Source organism: Maniola jurtina, chromosome Z (assembly GCF_905333055.1).
Source record: "Maniola jurtina chromosome Z, ilManJurt1.1, whole genome shotgun sequence".
Taxonomy (NCBI): Eukaryota; Metazoa; Arthropoda; class Insecta; order Lepidoptera; family Nymphalidae; genus Maniola; species Maniola jurtina.
In genome coordinates, this window is record NC_060058.1 from 4,431,493 (window position 1) to 4,449,708 (window position 18,216).

The 18,216-nt window shown below is 36.8% G+C and overlaps 1 protein-coding gene across 2 annotated transcripts; it reads right to left on the reverse strand.

The window, feature by feature from the left end:
* Window positions 1-227: 227 nt before the first annotated feature.
* On the reverse strand, window positions 228-15,956 carry LOC123880004 (protein Teyrha-meyrha). 2 transcript variants are annotated; one of them, XM_045927855.1, is made up of 8 exons: window positions 15,877-15,946; window positions 15,388-15,465; window positions 5,104-5,298; window positions 4,626-4,791; window positions 3,665-3,840; window positions 3,279-3,492; window positions 1,624-1,726; window positions 228-1,119 (listed from the first exon to the last, which is right to left on the reverse strand). In XM_045927855.1, exons 2-8 carry the CDS (start codon window positions 15,388-15,390, stop codon window positions 933-935), a joined length of 1,044 nt encoding a protein of 347 aa, XP_045783811.1. In that variant the 5' UTR covers window positions 15,391-15,465; window positions 15,877-15,946; the 3' UTR covers window positions 228-932. The 2 variants fall into 2 exon arrangements, with proteins under 2 accessions (XP_045783811.1, XP_045783812.1); XM_045927856.1 differs by lacking the exon at window positions 15,388-15,465 and having other exon boundaries at window positions 3,276-3,492; window positions 15,877-15,956.
* Window positions 15,957-18,216: the final 2,260 nt, after the last annotated feature.

Here is an 18,216-nt window from a genome sequence, read left to right on the forward strand (position 1 = left end):
TCGGCTTCTTTTGATGATTAGGTACCTGTTCTTATAGTATTAAGTAATAAAAATAAAAATAAGTAAATACGAGTTGTATGTAGCACAATTTCACCTCGAACTAAATAACAATAAATTCACTGTCTAGATTGGAAACGTAGACAATCATAACTTTAAAAATATCTTCGAATAAAGCTACTCATACGAGTAGCTTTATTCAAAGATATTTTTAAATTTTTTTATTTTTAATAATTGTGATAGAACTTCACACAGGTGAATTCGTTTAATCATCAAATATAGGTTAGATAAACCAACGACTCCTTTTAAAATTGGGATGATACGTATGTTATAAATAAATTATTCCTTAGTAATCGCTCACAGATGCATGATCCATGTATTAGTTTCCGTTGATTCTTATGTATCGGCGAGTATGGACAATGGAGCCGATCAAGAAGTAAAATGCACGAATCTTCAAATATTCTTCTTCAAAAATTTGATTTTGACGCTCGTCGCACCGCGCCACGGCTTCCAGCAGAAATGTCATGGACATGCTGTTACGCTGTTTTGATCTTCAGTTTAACTGCTAGTCCATTGCGGCCCAAAGGCGTGAAAACGCTGCACATGTCATTACTTTTCTTTGTATCACAATAATTTAAATCCACTGTGGTACACGAAGAGACTTACCAACGTATTTTCATAGTTACTTTATGATGTTTGTAATCAGCTAAAATAAACAGTTGCCGTATCATAAATACCATACATTCAGATAATTCCACAACTATTGAGATTGAGATTGTAGTTACAGGGAATCACAAAATAAGCCGATGTACTCTTTCATAGCGTAACCGGACAAATGAATCCACGCATTTATCTAAAATCGCCGCTGTAGACTAACAGCTTTATACTTTTTTATTGGTAGATACAAGAATTCGATTCTAAGCTCTGAATAGGCTTTAGTTTCGGGAGTCGGTCGAAGAAGGCATTTCGCCGTCGATTTTGTGACGGGCGTGGGCGTAAGCGTCGGCGAGAGCGGGCCAGGCGTCCGGCGCGCCCGACCACTCGGAGGTGCTCACTTCTGCAGGACGCTCCGCGTTCTCCGTCTTCGTACACTCCAGAGACAATGGCTTTGGTGTCTCAATCCTGTGAATACAAAGATAACGTTGAAGTCACTAAAAAAGTAACTGCTAAACTTGATGACAATCAAATGGCCATATCCTCGTTTTTACAGCTTTTTACTCAAAATAATGAGGTTTGTAGAGTCGGCATAAACAAAATTGTTCAGGCGTGTCTCGGGATCGTACCTATATTATCAATCACAGCCGTTTAAGTATAGTGACCTAAGTTTAAAGTGAAAATAAGCCCTTTTCTTTATAATAACGAACGTGTTTATGCAATAAAGAGCTAGATCCGCTTATTGATCTTTTATCAATAGAACTAAGGATGAGATAACTATAAAATGAACATCTTATTCGTGGATTACAGTTATCCTCAGCCACCTATGCCTTTGTATCTTTGCTACACTTGGTATGGAAAATTAGAAATTGCGTATTTTTAACACAGAGTGGAAATGGACATTGGAAAAATATTGTTTTTTTTTTTAATACTGATTGTGAGTTGTTGGATTTACTCGTAGATAGAAAATACCTCACGCGTTCGGGCGACTGCATGGTGTCGTTCGTGCTTGATATTTCGAGGTCCTCTGCATAGCTCAGATGCAACTTGTCTCCATCATTGCGTTGCTCTTTTTCTGAAATAAAATCACGTTTGTGTCATCGAACTATTTATACCTAAATAAGTTGCTGTACTGTACAGGATGTCGCGTATTAATCTATTTATTTCCAGTGAACAAAAGATTCTCTATGGGTTTTTATAAAATCTGACAAAGTATTTCTTGATTTAAAACCTAACTTCACAAGGCTGATACTTTGTATATACTTACGTATAGGTACGTATTCATCACTAGAATGTTAGTACAAAAACGGATTGAAAAACCAATGGTTACCAAAAAAATACCACACGTTACTTACTTGCGTAGACGCGCGCGCCACGTGGCCTGTGCGCAATCGTTTTTATTAAAGGTGTGTACGCACTAGAACTGAACTGCAGCAGCACTGCACGTAACTGCACTACGCGGCACAGAGCGGCAAAATATTATTTCTATCATTTTGTATGGAGCATATCGCACTAGAGCGGCGCTGCACTGCGCTTCAGCGCCCGTTGCCGCGCGTCGCCGCTGGAGAGAATATTGTATAGCGCGCTGCCGCGACGCGCAGTTCAGTTACGCTAGTGCGTCATAGCAAGCGGCGCGGCACGCCGCTGCAGTATGCGTAGTGCGTACGGCGCTCGGATGTGATACACGTGCTTTGTTAGGTAAAATTAATATACAGGCATGATAGACCTCAAAATAAATAACGTAGTTTTAATTTTTGGCACATGACGTGTGCCTTATGCTCTTATATGCTTAGAAGTATATCCTCAAAATTGCCACCCCCTAGGATGTCGGCTTCCCCCCTTCCCCGTCTAAATATTGTGTAAATGTCTCTCTGACCATGGTTTTTTATGGTATAGTAGGTATGGTATGAGAAAACCATCAACGGTAAAAATAATCCTAATTAAATTAATTAGGTACCTATAAATGATATTCAGTTCATTTGGATAGAATTAATAGTTTCCGAAATAATATGCCTACCTAATTGCCTGTGTATTATTCGTTATATATAGGCACTATTATTCGTTCTTTTTCTGCACACGACAAAGAAATAATATGGGTATAGAAGTGACGTGGAAGTGATGCGAGCTGCGCGTACTGCAGTTGTAGTACGATAGGTACCGTGAGCGGCATGAAGCAACTTGCCGAGCAGCACAGCTGCAGTTCAGTTCTAGTGCGTGGGCACCTTAATTGTTAAGACGCTACCCTTTGGCTCTAAACAACTCCATAGTTGTGGGTTCCGTTTTTTTTTTATTCATTATAGCCAAGCGCTTGACCACAATCACACCTGATGGAAAGTGATGATATAGCCTAAAATGGGACGCGTTTACCTCGAAGATGCCTATTCACTCTTGTTTTAACGCTACCCGCATTGTAATTGATTCTACACAGATCGCGGAAGAGTATTCCAAACCTTAACCATGCGTATCAGAAATGTTAACGCAAAACGCTTCGTACGTGTAGATGGAACGTGGACGACATAAGAATGGAAACTGGCCCGAATAAAAGGAAAGAATGTGAATTATCTTAAAGCCCAGTTTAAAAATAACGAATATTATGTAGAGGAATATATTCGAAAATTCCGTACTACCATCTATGTTGATCGCGGCTTCAGGCCAACCGAGGGAGTCCCCCTCCACATCCACTGGCTCATCCTCCGCGTCGTAAGTGCGCGACTCCCGCGACCGATCCTCACGCCTCTCATCGTCCAGGTCGTAGCCCAGCATGCTTTCAACAGTATGATGCCGCTTGCGAGTGCGGAGCTTTAGCCGCCTTTGCCGGTTGGCGCGTATGCGTTGGTATGTCTGGATGATAAAATTACATTCTAAACAATGAAATGATATAGCCGAGAATAACTTCGTCCATTATTGAATTGAAAACTGTATAAGATATTAAGTTAAAGACCATTTTCAAGTGACAGCAACTTTTGCGTGTTAAACCAAACTTTCGACATGAGCAGGCCCTCAGGTCACTTACCTCCCAACGGGCATCTTCATCCTGGTGGTGCAGGGAATGCGACGGAGCGGACGCATCGCGTGGGATGGCGGTCAAACTGTATAGATGCTGCAACTCTTGCAGGAAGTGTGCCTGGGCCACCCCTGGCCCCAGACGAGCGCCACATACTCCACACGAGGACTTCCGTTCACCGTCGGCTGGACGCATATGGATTAATATTGGTTTCGTAAACAGGAAATTTGTCATACAACTGTATGTAGTGCACCAATTATACTGTAGACACTAGGTACCCATTATATTACAGAGGCCCTATAGGCTTTCAAGTTCTAAATGTGCGTAGATAAATCCGTACGGGTAGGGGAAGAACAGATTTTTTTCTATCTAATTTTTATTTCTATCTAATTTTTATTTCTATCTAATTTTTCTATATACCTAATTTTTTTCTATCTATTATTAATGCCTGGTCAATTACTATCACTGTCTGCCCAATTTCCATTTTAATGAATTCCAAAGACTAGCTAGCGACCATGTGTAAACAAAGAATGTTTCAACATTCAAGGCATGTAATAATCGTACTAAATCGTTCCTACTGTTTCACTTTGTAGCTATTTTGGCAAAAATTATATTTAAGACAGTAAGTGCATAGCGATCTCGCCTTATGGTAAGGGATGGTGCAGTCTAAGATGAAAGCGGGCTAATTAATTTTGAAGGAGTATGGCAGTTTCATGAAACCCTGATTGGTTTCTACGCGGCATCTTACCGGAACGCTAATTCACTTGGCGGTTTGGCTTTACCTTTAAGCTGGTAACTAGCCACGGTCGAAGCCTTTCACCAGGAAACCGTTTGTTTCGAATACGCAAACCTCATCATGATAAACCCTGATGCTGCGTCACTACTGAGTATAACAGGTCTCCTCACGGATGAGAAGGGTTGAGGCGATAGTCTGTCACGCTGGCTCAGTGCTGATTGGCTTAAAACCTACGTGAAAACAATTCATGAGAGTCGGTGCAAGCTGTAGCAGCGGGCGGGTCCTCGTCCTTGCAGGGTCGTGGCGAGGCGGATGCGGCGGAACCAGGCGAGCTCGTGTCGTCTCGCACCGTGTAGCTGTGGCGATACAGCGGCGGAGTGCTGTTGTCATCGCGGACGTTCTGAAGCAAAAGGTCACAACTGAAGGCATGAATACGACTCTGTATAAACGCGTTGAGGCCGTGTGCTATCACGCACCATACTAGTTCCGCCGCTTTGTCTCACTCGTGGGGTCTACAGTGATTACGTATAAACAGGTAGTTGTGAGTATGTAGGGAGTAATCTAAATATACACAAGTGTAAATTAAAAATTTATAACACCCCCGACAAGTGAAGGTTACAGTAACTAGTGTTACCTCAGCTCCATTATCCTGCGGTAAGCTAATTAGATTAAAAGTTCATAAGTTAAAATACTTCAAATGGTTTGTATTTACCCTTAAAGCTTGACCAACGCTTTGTCCAAGTGCGTACTGCTCGCCAAGGTGCCTGGCAAAGGCTTTGCCAGGATACAGGGGGTGGAAAGCGCCCCCTATCGGACGAAACGCGCCGCATCCGAAACTTTGCAGGGCGGGATGCAGAAACTGCGGTGCCATGTGATGAAGGAAACCCTCCATGATGACCGCAGCCCTCTAAAATAATACACAACTTTAATTTATAGCTCTTAGAAGTATCCAATTTTTTTCGCACAGCGTTATTATTATTGTGCAATATTTTTCAAGACAATAACCAAATTAAGTAGATATCTACACTTTCATTAGGATAACTCCTTGCTGTTTTCCCAGTTACATTAAATGAAATTTTTAATATTTAAGGCTACAAAGTCAAAAAACTGATTCAACATCATGATAATGGTTTTCAGCTTCTAAAATGAAACTATTATTATTGAAATGTTACATAATCATAAACCCTTCACTGATTTAATTAAATTCTAATTGGCAGAAGTGGCCGCCGATAACAGAGAATAATTACTTATTAAAAAACCATTCAATTTTTGTTTTCAATGAATCCATCAAAATATAGACCACCTTTATGTCCGTGACAATTTTTTTAGTCCACACGAATGAATCGTGTGGACTAAAAAAATTTTAAAGTTTCGAAAATCCTTTCTTAGCGGATGTCTACATCATAATCGCTAAATGCATACCAAATTTCAGCCCAATATGTCCGGAATTCGAGGTGTGCGTTGATAGATCAGTCAGTAAATCAGTCAGCCAGCTTTTACTTTGGTTGTATAGATTAGAGTGTGCAAATAAGCTAAGTCTATAGTCTGAGCGTCTAGTCTCTTTAGCAACGATAGCATAGAACTAAAAAGCTCAGGCTTTGATACGACAGCAGAAATGCTCAATTGCTTCAATACGGTCGCCCGAGCCACCCCTGAGCATCTCGATGGAAGCTAGCTGCTAATACAGACGCTCAATTGCTGGAAAGAGACGATCGCTCAGCTCGGGTGATAAGCTAATTAAGTATTTCATGTCCTCTTGACTGAATTTTGGCGATGGTGGCCAATCTCCACAGTGATTAGCCATTTGCGCGGAATTATGCTACACGAGGAATGTGCAAACACTTTGTACTCTCTCACATAGCTCGATGGAACTGTGTACTGACACGAGAAAGGGACTTATAAATAGCTATAGATACGTGCTCTCCGAGGCACGGGGGTGAATCACCGCCAACTTCCTAATTCCGAATTATATAAAAACGTACTCAGAATTTCTCGACATAAAAACCTTATATACCTATCAACCTATTTACCGGGAATAGAACCCAAGGTCTATAGAGATATAGAGATATATGTAGGTCATATTATGTACTCGTAGTTTTTCATTTGGCTTTGATTTGCTGCCCTTAAGTGAATAGACCCTAATAATAATTAATCAATGGTCAAAGAAAAAAACTGTTCGCTAACGATTTCTAAAGAAACTGTTTTCGAAAATAGTGGCATTTTAAAGTGGTTTCAAAAACAAACAAAAAAGATTTACAACCACTGAAGAATTAAACCACAGGAATAGTTATAAGTGTTTATTTTGAAAACAGTCGTATTACATGCTTGCCGGGCACATTTGAGCCAGCGCCGGACGCCGGCGCACAAGGGTTTCCTCGTTGTAACAATAAACGGTTTGTGATACTCAGATAAAGGTGATGTTGCCCAGCGGTTCTTGCATAACATTCATTTTAGATCAATATTAAGCTAGAAAGCCATCTTTACTGAACATTATTTACTCATAAATGTATAACTGGAAAAGTTTCGATTGCATCTCAACCTGTCGCGAACTATATAGGTAAGTATGTCTCTTTTAGCGTATTTTTTTCATTTCATTGAGTTTCAACTTTCATGTCACAACGGTAGTGTAATACCACGTAATACTAAAGAAGTTTTCACTTCCGTCGGCAAATAAAATCACTCTTGAATTTCACTATAAATTATAAATGGTTTTGGCTGCAAATGTAAATGCCTAATCATTGAAATTCCAATACAGTGTAAATTCTATATAGCGAGATTGAAGGGATCGAGTATTTTATAGCAAAAAAAGGAACAATGCAAATCGCATGTGTTGCGAATGAACCTTAGTAATTTCTATGTTCTAAAGAGTGTTTCGTTACATAAAAGTTCGCAATATAGAGTTAACACTGTCCTTACTATATTTTTAGCTATACTTATTGCGTGTTGAATCCAAAATTAATTAGTGATCATTGACGATAGCCCTCTCACCGTCCGGTCCTCAATTAGCACACAGGTATTAGTTGAAATGGCTACGTTGTAATCAATCGTGACGCAAACAGTGATCTCCTTTGACTCGGATGTGCCCTGTGTCGAAGCTGGCCTTTGCAAACAATGAAACCACATGTCTGACGCTTTCATTTGTTTTGTAGTCTAACGTGTCTAGTATAGAAATCGGTTTAGTTAACGCACTAGTAACTTTAAATTAAAGTGAATTGTCAATAAACTAGATTATACCCACGACTTCATCCGTGTGGTCTGCAGAAATTTCAAACCCCTATTCTGCCGTCCTAACGAAGAGAGCAATAACTAGGTTTCGACTACTTTCGAGATATTCGCGGTTATGATTAGCTACTTACAAATCGTAATATTACATATTGCAGTTTTGATAACCAACAGAATCGAAACTACTGAAGATACAAAAAAGACGTCTAAGGCGAAAATATAGAGCTCATTTTCCTGATTACCCTAACGAAGAGAGCAATAACTAGGTTTCGACTACTTTCGAGATATTCGCGGTTATGATTAGCTACTTACAAATCGTAATAAGTATTACATATTGCAGTTTTGATAACCAACAGAACCGAAACTACTGAAGATACAAAAAAGGCGTCTAAGGCGAAAATATAGAGCTCATTTTCCTGATTACGGATATGGTCTTAAGTCAATTTGCCTAAAAACTCGACTTATTGCACTCTTTGTTAGGACGGCAGTATTTATCCCCTTAGGTTGGTTGAATTTAGCTTATTAGCTATCTGTAGGCTAAATTGCATTGCAACGGCCAACGCACAGTTCAGTAATTTGAGCAGATTTTTTTACGACAAGAACAAATCTCAATTTTCATAGATATAAATTGAAAAATGACGGGTTTTCATATAGATAAATCGCCTACTGCGCCGTTATAGGTTAATTTGGTCTTTTAACGTGAAGTGAACTGTACCTTTGATTCCTTGTAATTAAGTTATGAAACAAATATTCTATACTTGCTTAGTCGGATCTTATCACACTTTAAATTAATTGTCATAACATTGCAAGGAAGACTTTCGTAAGTACTGATGACTACTAAGTAATCTCACTCTGTAAAAACATTATGTTCTAAGAAGTAGGTAGTGCGTTATTCCTTAAATGGAATGCCACTCGGCGTTTTGTTGGGAGCATCTGATAAGCAAAGTTGGGGATGTACTGATAAATTAAACTATTTAATGTCCGCGACTTCTAACTTTGCTAGTAAACACCTGCTTTTTATATTCCCCATAACTCGAACACACCTGGTGGTAAGTGATGATGCAATCTATGATGGAAGCGGACTAACTCGGAAGGGGTAGGGCAGTATCGTTAAACTCTGATCAGTTTCTATGCGGTAATTTACCGAAACGCTAAATCGCTTGGCAGCATGGCTTTGCAATAGAGAGGCAACTAACTTCGGTTGAAGCCTGAACCAGACCAGACTAGAGACAATTTAGAAATTTTAAATTCCCAAATTGCCTCTACCAGGAACTGAACTCGGGATCTCCCACTTATAACACCACAGCCCTAACCACTACAAACTATATCGTCAAGGAAATCTCTACGCTGATATCTATAAAGCGCACTTATTTTGGCTTTGCTTAGACTCTACCAAGATAGATTAATGTTAGTGACGTAACTCTGTCTCGTTTACTGTGTTTTAAATCAAAGTCAAAGTATGCTCTATTACCACCACAACCCTGCCCAGTGCCCACATATTTAGGTAGGGTTAGTAATTAACTAAAGGACACTTTACACTTACATAATTAATTTTATTAATAGTAACTAGTCCTAACGCAATAGGTAATTATAATACAATGGCTAATGACCAGTGGCCCATAGCTATGTCATCGAAACAGTTTACTAACGCTTATTAATTAAATCTCACCGTAGTTTTGCAGCTAATTGGATTAATTAACACATGTAGATGCACAGTGCGACATCAAGGCTCTAGAATGCGCTAGAGCTTGTGCAAACACTTCGCATTAGATGTCCTGTTTCTTTCTACATCCCCGCTAAGGTGAGAGAGACCGCATGAGACTAATGAGAACAAACCATGTTTTAGTTACCTAACAATGTACTGAGGACAATTTTCCAAAGCAAAACAACGTTTATATACAGTATCTATACTAATAAATAAAATTGGAGTGTCAGTCTGTAATTTCGAAATAACTACCGTATATTATTAAGGTCATATGGTTATTTGAACAATACCATAACTGAATCACACGTTTTTAAAATTTTTGTCTGTCTGTCTGTCTGTCTCTTTGAAAAGGCTAATCTTTGGAACGGCTGAACCGATTTTAACAGGATTTTCACAGACAAGTAGAGGATTGGCCAGGGAGTAACATAGGCTACTTTATTAACCGACTTTCAAAAAAAAAGGAGTGGTGTTTTTCTACCTATGTACACTGATATCTCCGATATTCTTGGACCGATTTGCGTATTTTTTTTTAAATCGATAATGGAACTTTGCGACATTGTTCCATAAAAAATTTGGATTCCAACTCCTCAAAACTGATGCTGCAGGGGACCGGACCACTAAAGCTGATGGGATTTAGAAACTGTCGGTTATAAATTGATATTGAAGCTAGGTATCTATACCAAGTAAAGATTTTGTCATTGACCACGAGGACCCAACTCTTCAACCCTGATGCTGCATTCCTAAATCCTGGTGATCCCACGGGATTTTTAAAGGATCATCCATTTAAATGTTCTTACGTGGTACAGAAACACGTTGCATCCTAAGAACGGGCTATTACGGATAGGCTAGTATTCCCACGGGAATTTTAAAACCTAAATCCACGCGGGCGAAGCTGCGGGTGAAGCTGCGGGCATCAGCTAGTTTCATAATACAACTTCCATTGTATACAGTAGATAATGTTCGTTGTACACAAAATTGTAAACAAAGTAATAGAAATGGTATGTATTGTCTTTAATATACCAACAGCAGTCCAAGCAACAGTTTGTTCGAGCAACTTGCCCATACAAAAATAATTCGAAGGAGCATATCTCTAGCATCCAAAATAACGCAAAATGAACGTTAAAATTAAACAGATAAGCTTCTTTTTAAAATAACACGCAATAATGAGTCACTACACATTGGCGCTACAACAATTTCAATTCTAATGCTTCTTTCACACTTCTTTTTTACTCAGATTTTTGTGATCACATCATTACAAAGATGCTGAAATAGAGATCTTTGGATACTGACCTATGCTATTTAAATATGTAAAAATGAAGTACAGACTTTACATACATATTTAATGTGAAGACTTAAAACTACGACACATGTGTCATATTTATAGAGCGCTATCTCTTCTACTCTCATTGTTTTGTATTTTCTGTCTTACTCGTCATCGATCACGAATTTAATGTGCCATGCAAAATCAACGTAATATATCTATCGTATAATGTCATTGATACTACACTGTAGGACCAAGCTGATTTTGTAATCAGTAGCACAATCTTGGCCTGATAGGTCGAGACTCGAGTGTGACGTTTACCGCATTTCAGATTGATAGGTGTTATGCAAATGACCACTCACCGGTTCTGTTGATCCCAATACACGATCGGGCATACCCTTGATACACTTAGCATCTGTATAATGTACGAGTAACTGCCAAGTCTTTGGCAAGCTTATTCAACTGTGGTTATGATCCCGGTTCGAGTCCCAAGTCGGGCCAAAAAAATAATTGGATTTTTTTCGGACCTATTATGGAGTCATCTGATCGTCTCAGTAGCAGCCTGGAGTTAATAAATTGGCGGAGTTACACCCAGAGTTAGCCTGACCATAGAATAAGCGAACTAGGCGTCGGCCTAGGGCACCCAAATTGTGGTGGCGACAATGGTAGCTGTTGAGGGTACGGGCAATTATTAAGTATTTTGTGGCATGGTGATATCATAGAAAAGGGACGACAAAACGGACTCAAAATTCCCTTTGGGCTATTAAAAATGGACTCAAAATGTACTCCTAAGAATTAAAAAAATGCGCTCGTTTCTGCACACTTTCCACTTTTTATCGTAAAAGAGCTGTATAAATAACAAAACGAAATAAATATATAATGTAAAATAAAAATAATATTATGGAGATTTAAAACTTGTATACAAACAAAACTTGCATATTGCCATAATTATTCTCCAGTCATATCTGATTGCCACCCCGTCGACTAAGAGAGTGAGAGAATAGAGAATGCATCTGTTCGCATACACACTTGTGCACTATACTGTCCAAGTCTTCGTTGAATTTGGTCACCGTGGCCGACATTCGGTCAAAATTAATTGCCTATATCATTCCAAATGAGAACTAAACTCTTAAAGTGATCTTAACATCAGTCTTACTAACATGAAGATTCGTTGGAACTAGGCACTTATTAAACTGACTGATCTAGTTGAAGACTAAGATGTTGTTTCCTTGTTATTTGATCTTTTATTAGACATACTCGTAAATCTGAATACTTGACGATCCTTGGTCTTAATAGAGTTTAAGTAGGCGCTCTCTAAACTCTTCTGGCAAAGCCATTATTTACAGTCATTTATATTATGACTAGCTGACGCCCGCGACTTCGTCCGCGTGGTTTTAGGTTTTTCGAAATCCCGTGGGAACTCTTTGGTTTTCCGGGATAAAAAGTAGCCTATGTGCTAATCCAGGATATTATCTATCTCCATTCCGAATTTCAGCCAAATCCGTCCAGTAGTTTTTGCGTGAAAGAGTAACAAACATACACACACACACACACACACGCACACACACACACATACAAACTTTCGCCTTTATAATATTAGTGTGATTATTTTACGATAATACATATTTGTCTAATGGGAAACACATCTAAAACCTGTACCTGTTTCACTTAGTCATACATTTAATGGGTTTGAAAAATTAATGGATGGAATATATATATATAAATTCGTTAAAAATTTAATATTACGCGAAATCACTGGCAGAAGCTAATTTCCAATAAATAAATAATCCATATTAAGATTATAAGTGTGAAAACGTGTGTCCTTTTTTCACGCAGCAACTGATCGGGGACTACCTAATCGCCGTGATTTAAATTTTTTATTCAGGAAAAATAAATATTTGTTTTAAGGTACAGAATTAGGTGTAATAATAATTGAAAATTCAGGAAAAAAGGATTCATAATATGCGATATAAGAGCCGTCATAGCCTTATGGCCTCCAATTCGGGAAGTCGGGGGTTCGATCCCGGGTACATATATGTATATAACTTTTCGGAGTAACGTGCATTTTAAACCATTATTATTTATTTATATTTAAATAAGTCAAAGTCAGACAATCCGCATCGGGCCAGCATGGTAGACTATGGCCTAATTCCTTCTCATTCTGAGAGAAATCCTGTGCTCAGTAGTGGACTGGCTATGAGTTTATCGTTATGATGATGATGATAATGACCGATATAACCTAAACCCATGCGATAAGTTTGCTAGTACAGGCTAGTACTATTTCATTTGAGTTTGCCCTAAATACATAGTAGACATTTAAGAAGTATAATCCCAGACTTACAATATTTCTGAAAAACAATTTGTCAGTAGATAGAGTTCTAATTCTATGTTTTAAAGAAAACATTTATACAGAATCCCAAGTATCTAGACCCAAGGGTTTTATCTGTACTGTATGTCTGTTAATCAGGTTCTCCTCTTGTAGCCTCTTGTATGCAAGTGTAATATATATCTAGATAGATTGTTTGAGATCGTTTCTTCAATAGTACTTGGTACTATTCCAGTGAACAGATGGCGCTTGTTACAAACGGCCATCATTTCTACTGCCGTTACGTGCAAACCCAAACAATCGGGAAAAGAATAGTATGGCCGCCGGGCAATAAATACACCTACTAACGTAAACTTTATGAAATGTTACATTTGGTGCACTCTCGCCTTCATACATTTCCGTTTGTCTATCATTAAACAACGCACAACGGTGAGTCCTAGTATGACGCAAAGGAAATCAATATGGAATGAAATAATAACTAATTATTTTTTTGAAGTATCGTTCGCGTATTTCAAAAATGGCTGCCAAGTAGAACAGCTGTTTCAAAGCGATATATCTAAATATATAAAAGGAAAAGTTGACTGACTGACTGATTGATCTATAAACACACAGATTAAACTACATCGGAAGTGAAAAATTGAATAAGTTGTATTTTGGTTAGTAAATATTTTTTCATTCATTTTCTTTTTTACCTACTGGGCGGGTGGGGCTGTAATTTAAGATGCAGATAAGTATGTACTAGATGTATTTAAAAAAAAAAACTAAATTAAAATCGGTCCATTCGTTTAGGCGCTACGAGGCCACAGACAGATACACAGATACACAGATACACACGTCAAACTTATAACACCCCTCTTTTTGGGTCGGGGGTTAAAAAATATACTTAATTTCTGAGGTCTACATTCTTTTGTGATCTATGATTAAATTCAAAGGTATTAAATAATATACCTTTACAGATAAAAGTAGTCTATCACAACGGTCAAATTAGCAAGTATTAGCATTTTTATTAGATTTATTTTATTTTATTTATTTTCAACAAAAATAAAATAAAAACAGCATTTTAGTCATCAGCATCAAATTTTTCATCGGAGACATATTTTATACTATAAAAAAATTTGAAAACGGAATGTAAAACTTTAGAAATCAGCACTGTTGCTAGTGAGATCGACGCCTAACATTTTCCTGATCGCGTGGAATTGCAGTAATAATAATTTATCTCGTGATTGGCCAATAAGTGGGCAATAAAAACGGGCCTGTAGCGGTTGAAAGAAATACTGCTGGGCCTGATTTATGCGTGATAGGAATGCGCCCCTTTTTCAATAAGTTTCCGATAAGAATCATTGCTTAGTGCCGCGGAACGGCCCAAGCATGCAATTACATCTTTTTATAAAGCGTTTTCGGTTTGACGCCATACAAGTATTCATGTGAAAGCAAAAGGTATTTCACACGCAGCAAGTTTTAGAATTCATGAATCTTTTATATATGTACTTAATTTAAACTATTTTTAGTTTTGAATAAAATTTCACTGCCATTTGTCAGTGATTTAAGCTACCATCGTTCATACGAGCACATTTTCCTTCTAATTAAATGTAGAAGGCCTTACCAATGAATACTGGAACAGAAAAGCGACGCAAAAATACTGAAGTGTAAACAATATTTTGTAAAGCTATATTGGCTAATTCTATTCTTTCTTTTACATTAAAAGCTTGCCATCATTTTAAACTCCATTTTTTCAACAAAACATTAAAAAATTAGGGCTTCATACGTTATTGCAAACTCTTTCAGATTACCTACATATTTTTTTGCTAGTCAACGAACAAAATCCTATTCTTGCGTGGAGTCACAAATTTTGTCCATGTGTTTCAAAAATTAAAAAAAATTGTAGATATTTTTTTTAAATATTTGAACATAAAATATATTATATAAAATATATACATAATATAAAAAACAATATATAAAAACAAATAAATAAATATTTACTACAATTATAATAACTGTTAACAGTAAATTAACTATAATTTTACGATCCTCAACTTTAAGAAAAACAAGAACTCAAACAACGTTATAACTTGGAACAATCAAACTTGAATTCTAAATTTTGTAAATAAATAAAAAAATTGTCATCATCAAATCAAATATCCATTGGGCTAACAAAAAATGTCCAATATTCACTGGCCTGCAAAACGTAGCCCAATTCAAATGTATGTAGGTACTTAAATGGATGAATATTTTTTTGAATAAACATTGATTTGAAAAAGAAAAAAAATTAGGTTATAGAGAAAAATTAAAAATGATGTATGTACAAGCTTAGTAGCTTAACAATTAATTGTTATGGTTCTGTACCTTAATTTTCATTTGTTTCAACTTAACTTTTACCTAACAGTAACAGTAATTTCGTTTATACTGCCACATTTTGTCTAAAATTTCACCGTCTAACAGACAATTTTAAAATTCGCATTGCAAATATTTTTTAAGTAATTACCATTTAATCACTTTATCATTGTCAGAGTGAACTATCATTGTGCGACAGCGACGATAGTTATTATAGTCGGCGCTGAAACTTCTGAAAATAATAGTACGAGTATAACAAAATTGATGATGAAACCCTATAAAAAAAAGACATTTTACCGTTATTATAAAAATTGCTGCTGTGTATAAGAAAGGTGCAATACCTAATTTAACCAAAATGTTCATAGAACTACTGCAATATTGCTATATTAGCTTAAAATTAAGTTTTTCGAATAAATATAGTGTTAATAACGTCATAAGATAAAAAAAAATTAAATTAAAATACCTGTAAGTGCAAAGTTATTTTCAAGTAGACCTTATTAAATGATGTCACAGTTAAAATATTGTAAAGTCCCTGAAAATATTTTCAGATATTTGTGATGGAAAACAATTATCCACAAAACGTTATAAATCAATCACTTATCTCTAAAAGAAACTTCAGATATATTTTCGGGAAACTCACCTTTCACCGGTACACTAAACTACGCGATATCGAATTTCCTCACTTTTCAGCACGTCGTTTGGACGTGAAACTCCGCGATCGACTGCCGGGCGGCCGTGGCTGGGCGGGCACCACTGCGACACGCCCCGTACCAGAGAAAAAAAATAAAAATCAAATAAACTTATTAGATTTCTACGAAACACTTCCATTCCGCTCATGTACATTCAATTTATATCCCATTTAGAGAAGAATTGATTAACGCACAGCGTTTGTACTACTCATACTTTAAGGCAAGTAATCCTGAACCAGTGATATTACGTGTGCGATGGCGGTTCATTTGAATAAAAAATATTTTTATTCTATTTTCATATATCTCAAATGAAAGAAGATTTCCTGGTAATACAAAACTAATATAGGTATCATATATTGGCCATATTTTTCATTTAACAAACAAACTTTACACTGACGAATAAAAACATTTCGACAGATTCCTTGCACAAAAATTGTCAAAATATTGAAATTCTTCAGTTAAACATTATTTGGCAAAAGAAATATCCTGATTCACTGCCATCATGATCAGCTCATTGCCAGCATACTGAGTATGGGTCTTCTTTCAGAATGAGAAAGTAGACCATAGTCTGCCACACTGTTCCAGTGCGATTATATCCTGGATATATTTTGCAATACAATTTCAATTTACCGTAATCAATCGAATCAATTTTTTTTTATAAAAGTCAATTTTGACTTGTGGGTTGTAATGTTTTTTAGGAAATACGAGTACGTCTATATGTTAAAAGAACTATGTTAAACAATACAAAGTCTCTGATAGGAGGCATACCAACAATACATACATTATACGTACATTATTACCTTATTTATTGAGAAAAAAACTGGACCCTATATCTCACTGTTTTATAAAAAACTATTCATTGTTGAAAACAATAACACAATACTAAGTATATTTCTTTTTTTCCGACGGACAGAAAAAAATACTATTAAAAAGTTGTTATCAGTTGGTACTGGGCGGAGCGTGCAGACCACTCCCTGGCGCAGATGTATCGTACGTAAAGAGAAAACAAATTGATCCGTTGAGGATTTGCATTTTTTAGCTTTATGTTATGGACATTGGCAGAGAGATGCCATAGTACAAGAGCGGCAAACCTCATACATCAGGCGTCACAAAAGATCATTCACCTTGATCATAGAGATTTATCATACGAGACATTGGTCGCTAACTACTCTAACACAAAATAGATTCTACTAAGAAGAGCCGGCAACATACTCAACAGTTCCTTTTTAGGATTCCGTATCTCAAAAGGAAAAATGGAATCCTTATGGGATGACTTTGTTGTCTGTCTATCTGTCCGTCCGTCCTATAGGGTACTGCCCGTTGACCTAGAATCATGAAATTTGGCAGATAAGTAAGTCTTGTAGCACAAGTAAGGGAATAAATCCGAAAACCTTGAATTTGTGGTTACATCATTAAAAAAATCGCCCAATTGCGATTCAAACTCGCGCACCGAGGGTTCCGTACTTGGGTATTTTTTCCGACATTTTGCATAATAAATCAAAAACTGTAATGCATAAAAATAAGTAAAAATCTGTTTTAGAATGTACAGGTAAAAAAATTACAATATTAGCCATGTTACATTATTTGTTGGCTGCTGAATGCAAAGCAAACCGTTTCCATGTAACCTTAACATGAGCTTGTTCCTACTGAAGAGTCATTTTAATTGGACCCTATTATAATACATATTTTGACAAAGGTACTGTATTAATTTTGTTTGATGTTTGGTAAACACTATAGGTCTAAAGCAAAAAACCTAATACTTCATACAAAGGTAACAGTAATAGAAGGCCAAAGAACTTATACATGATTCATAAATTATATAAGTCATTCAATTACTTGTTAATAAATCCGACTAAAAAATTAGTGCACACACCTACTCGTGTCACAATATTAATAAAATATTTTAAAAAGAGTTGTAATTTTTATTAATATTTGGATAACGAGGCTACACCAGTTGCTACGAGAATGCTACACGTGTGCTACGAAAAGTTTAATACTTGATCAACACGACATGGGCTGTATGTCGTATTGATCAAATATTAAACTTTTCATAAGTTTTTCATTTATTGTTCATAAAAAGTGTTTTTTTTTTCAGACAAGAGTTTTCAAAACATGAAATCTGTAAAACATACTGCTTGACAAACAGTAGATGTTCCATGACTTTCTTTTAACCAATGAAGGCCAAATTTAGTCATTTGGCTAAAAAAGTGCCGGTTCTTATGGGCTAATTCGCACGAGAGCTTTTTTAACGTCCGTTAAAAAAGCGTTCAAACAGAACAAATGCATTCCCA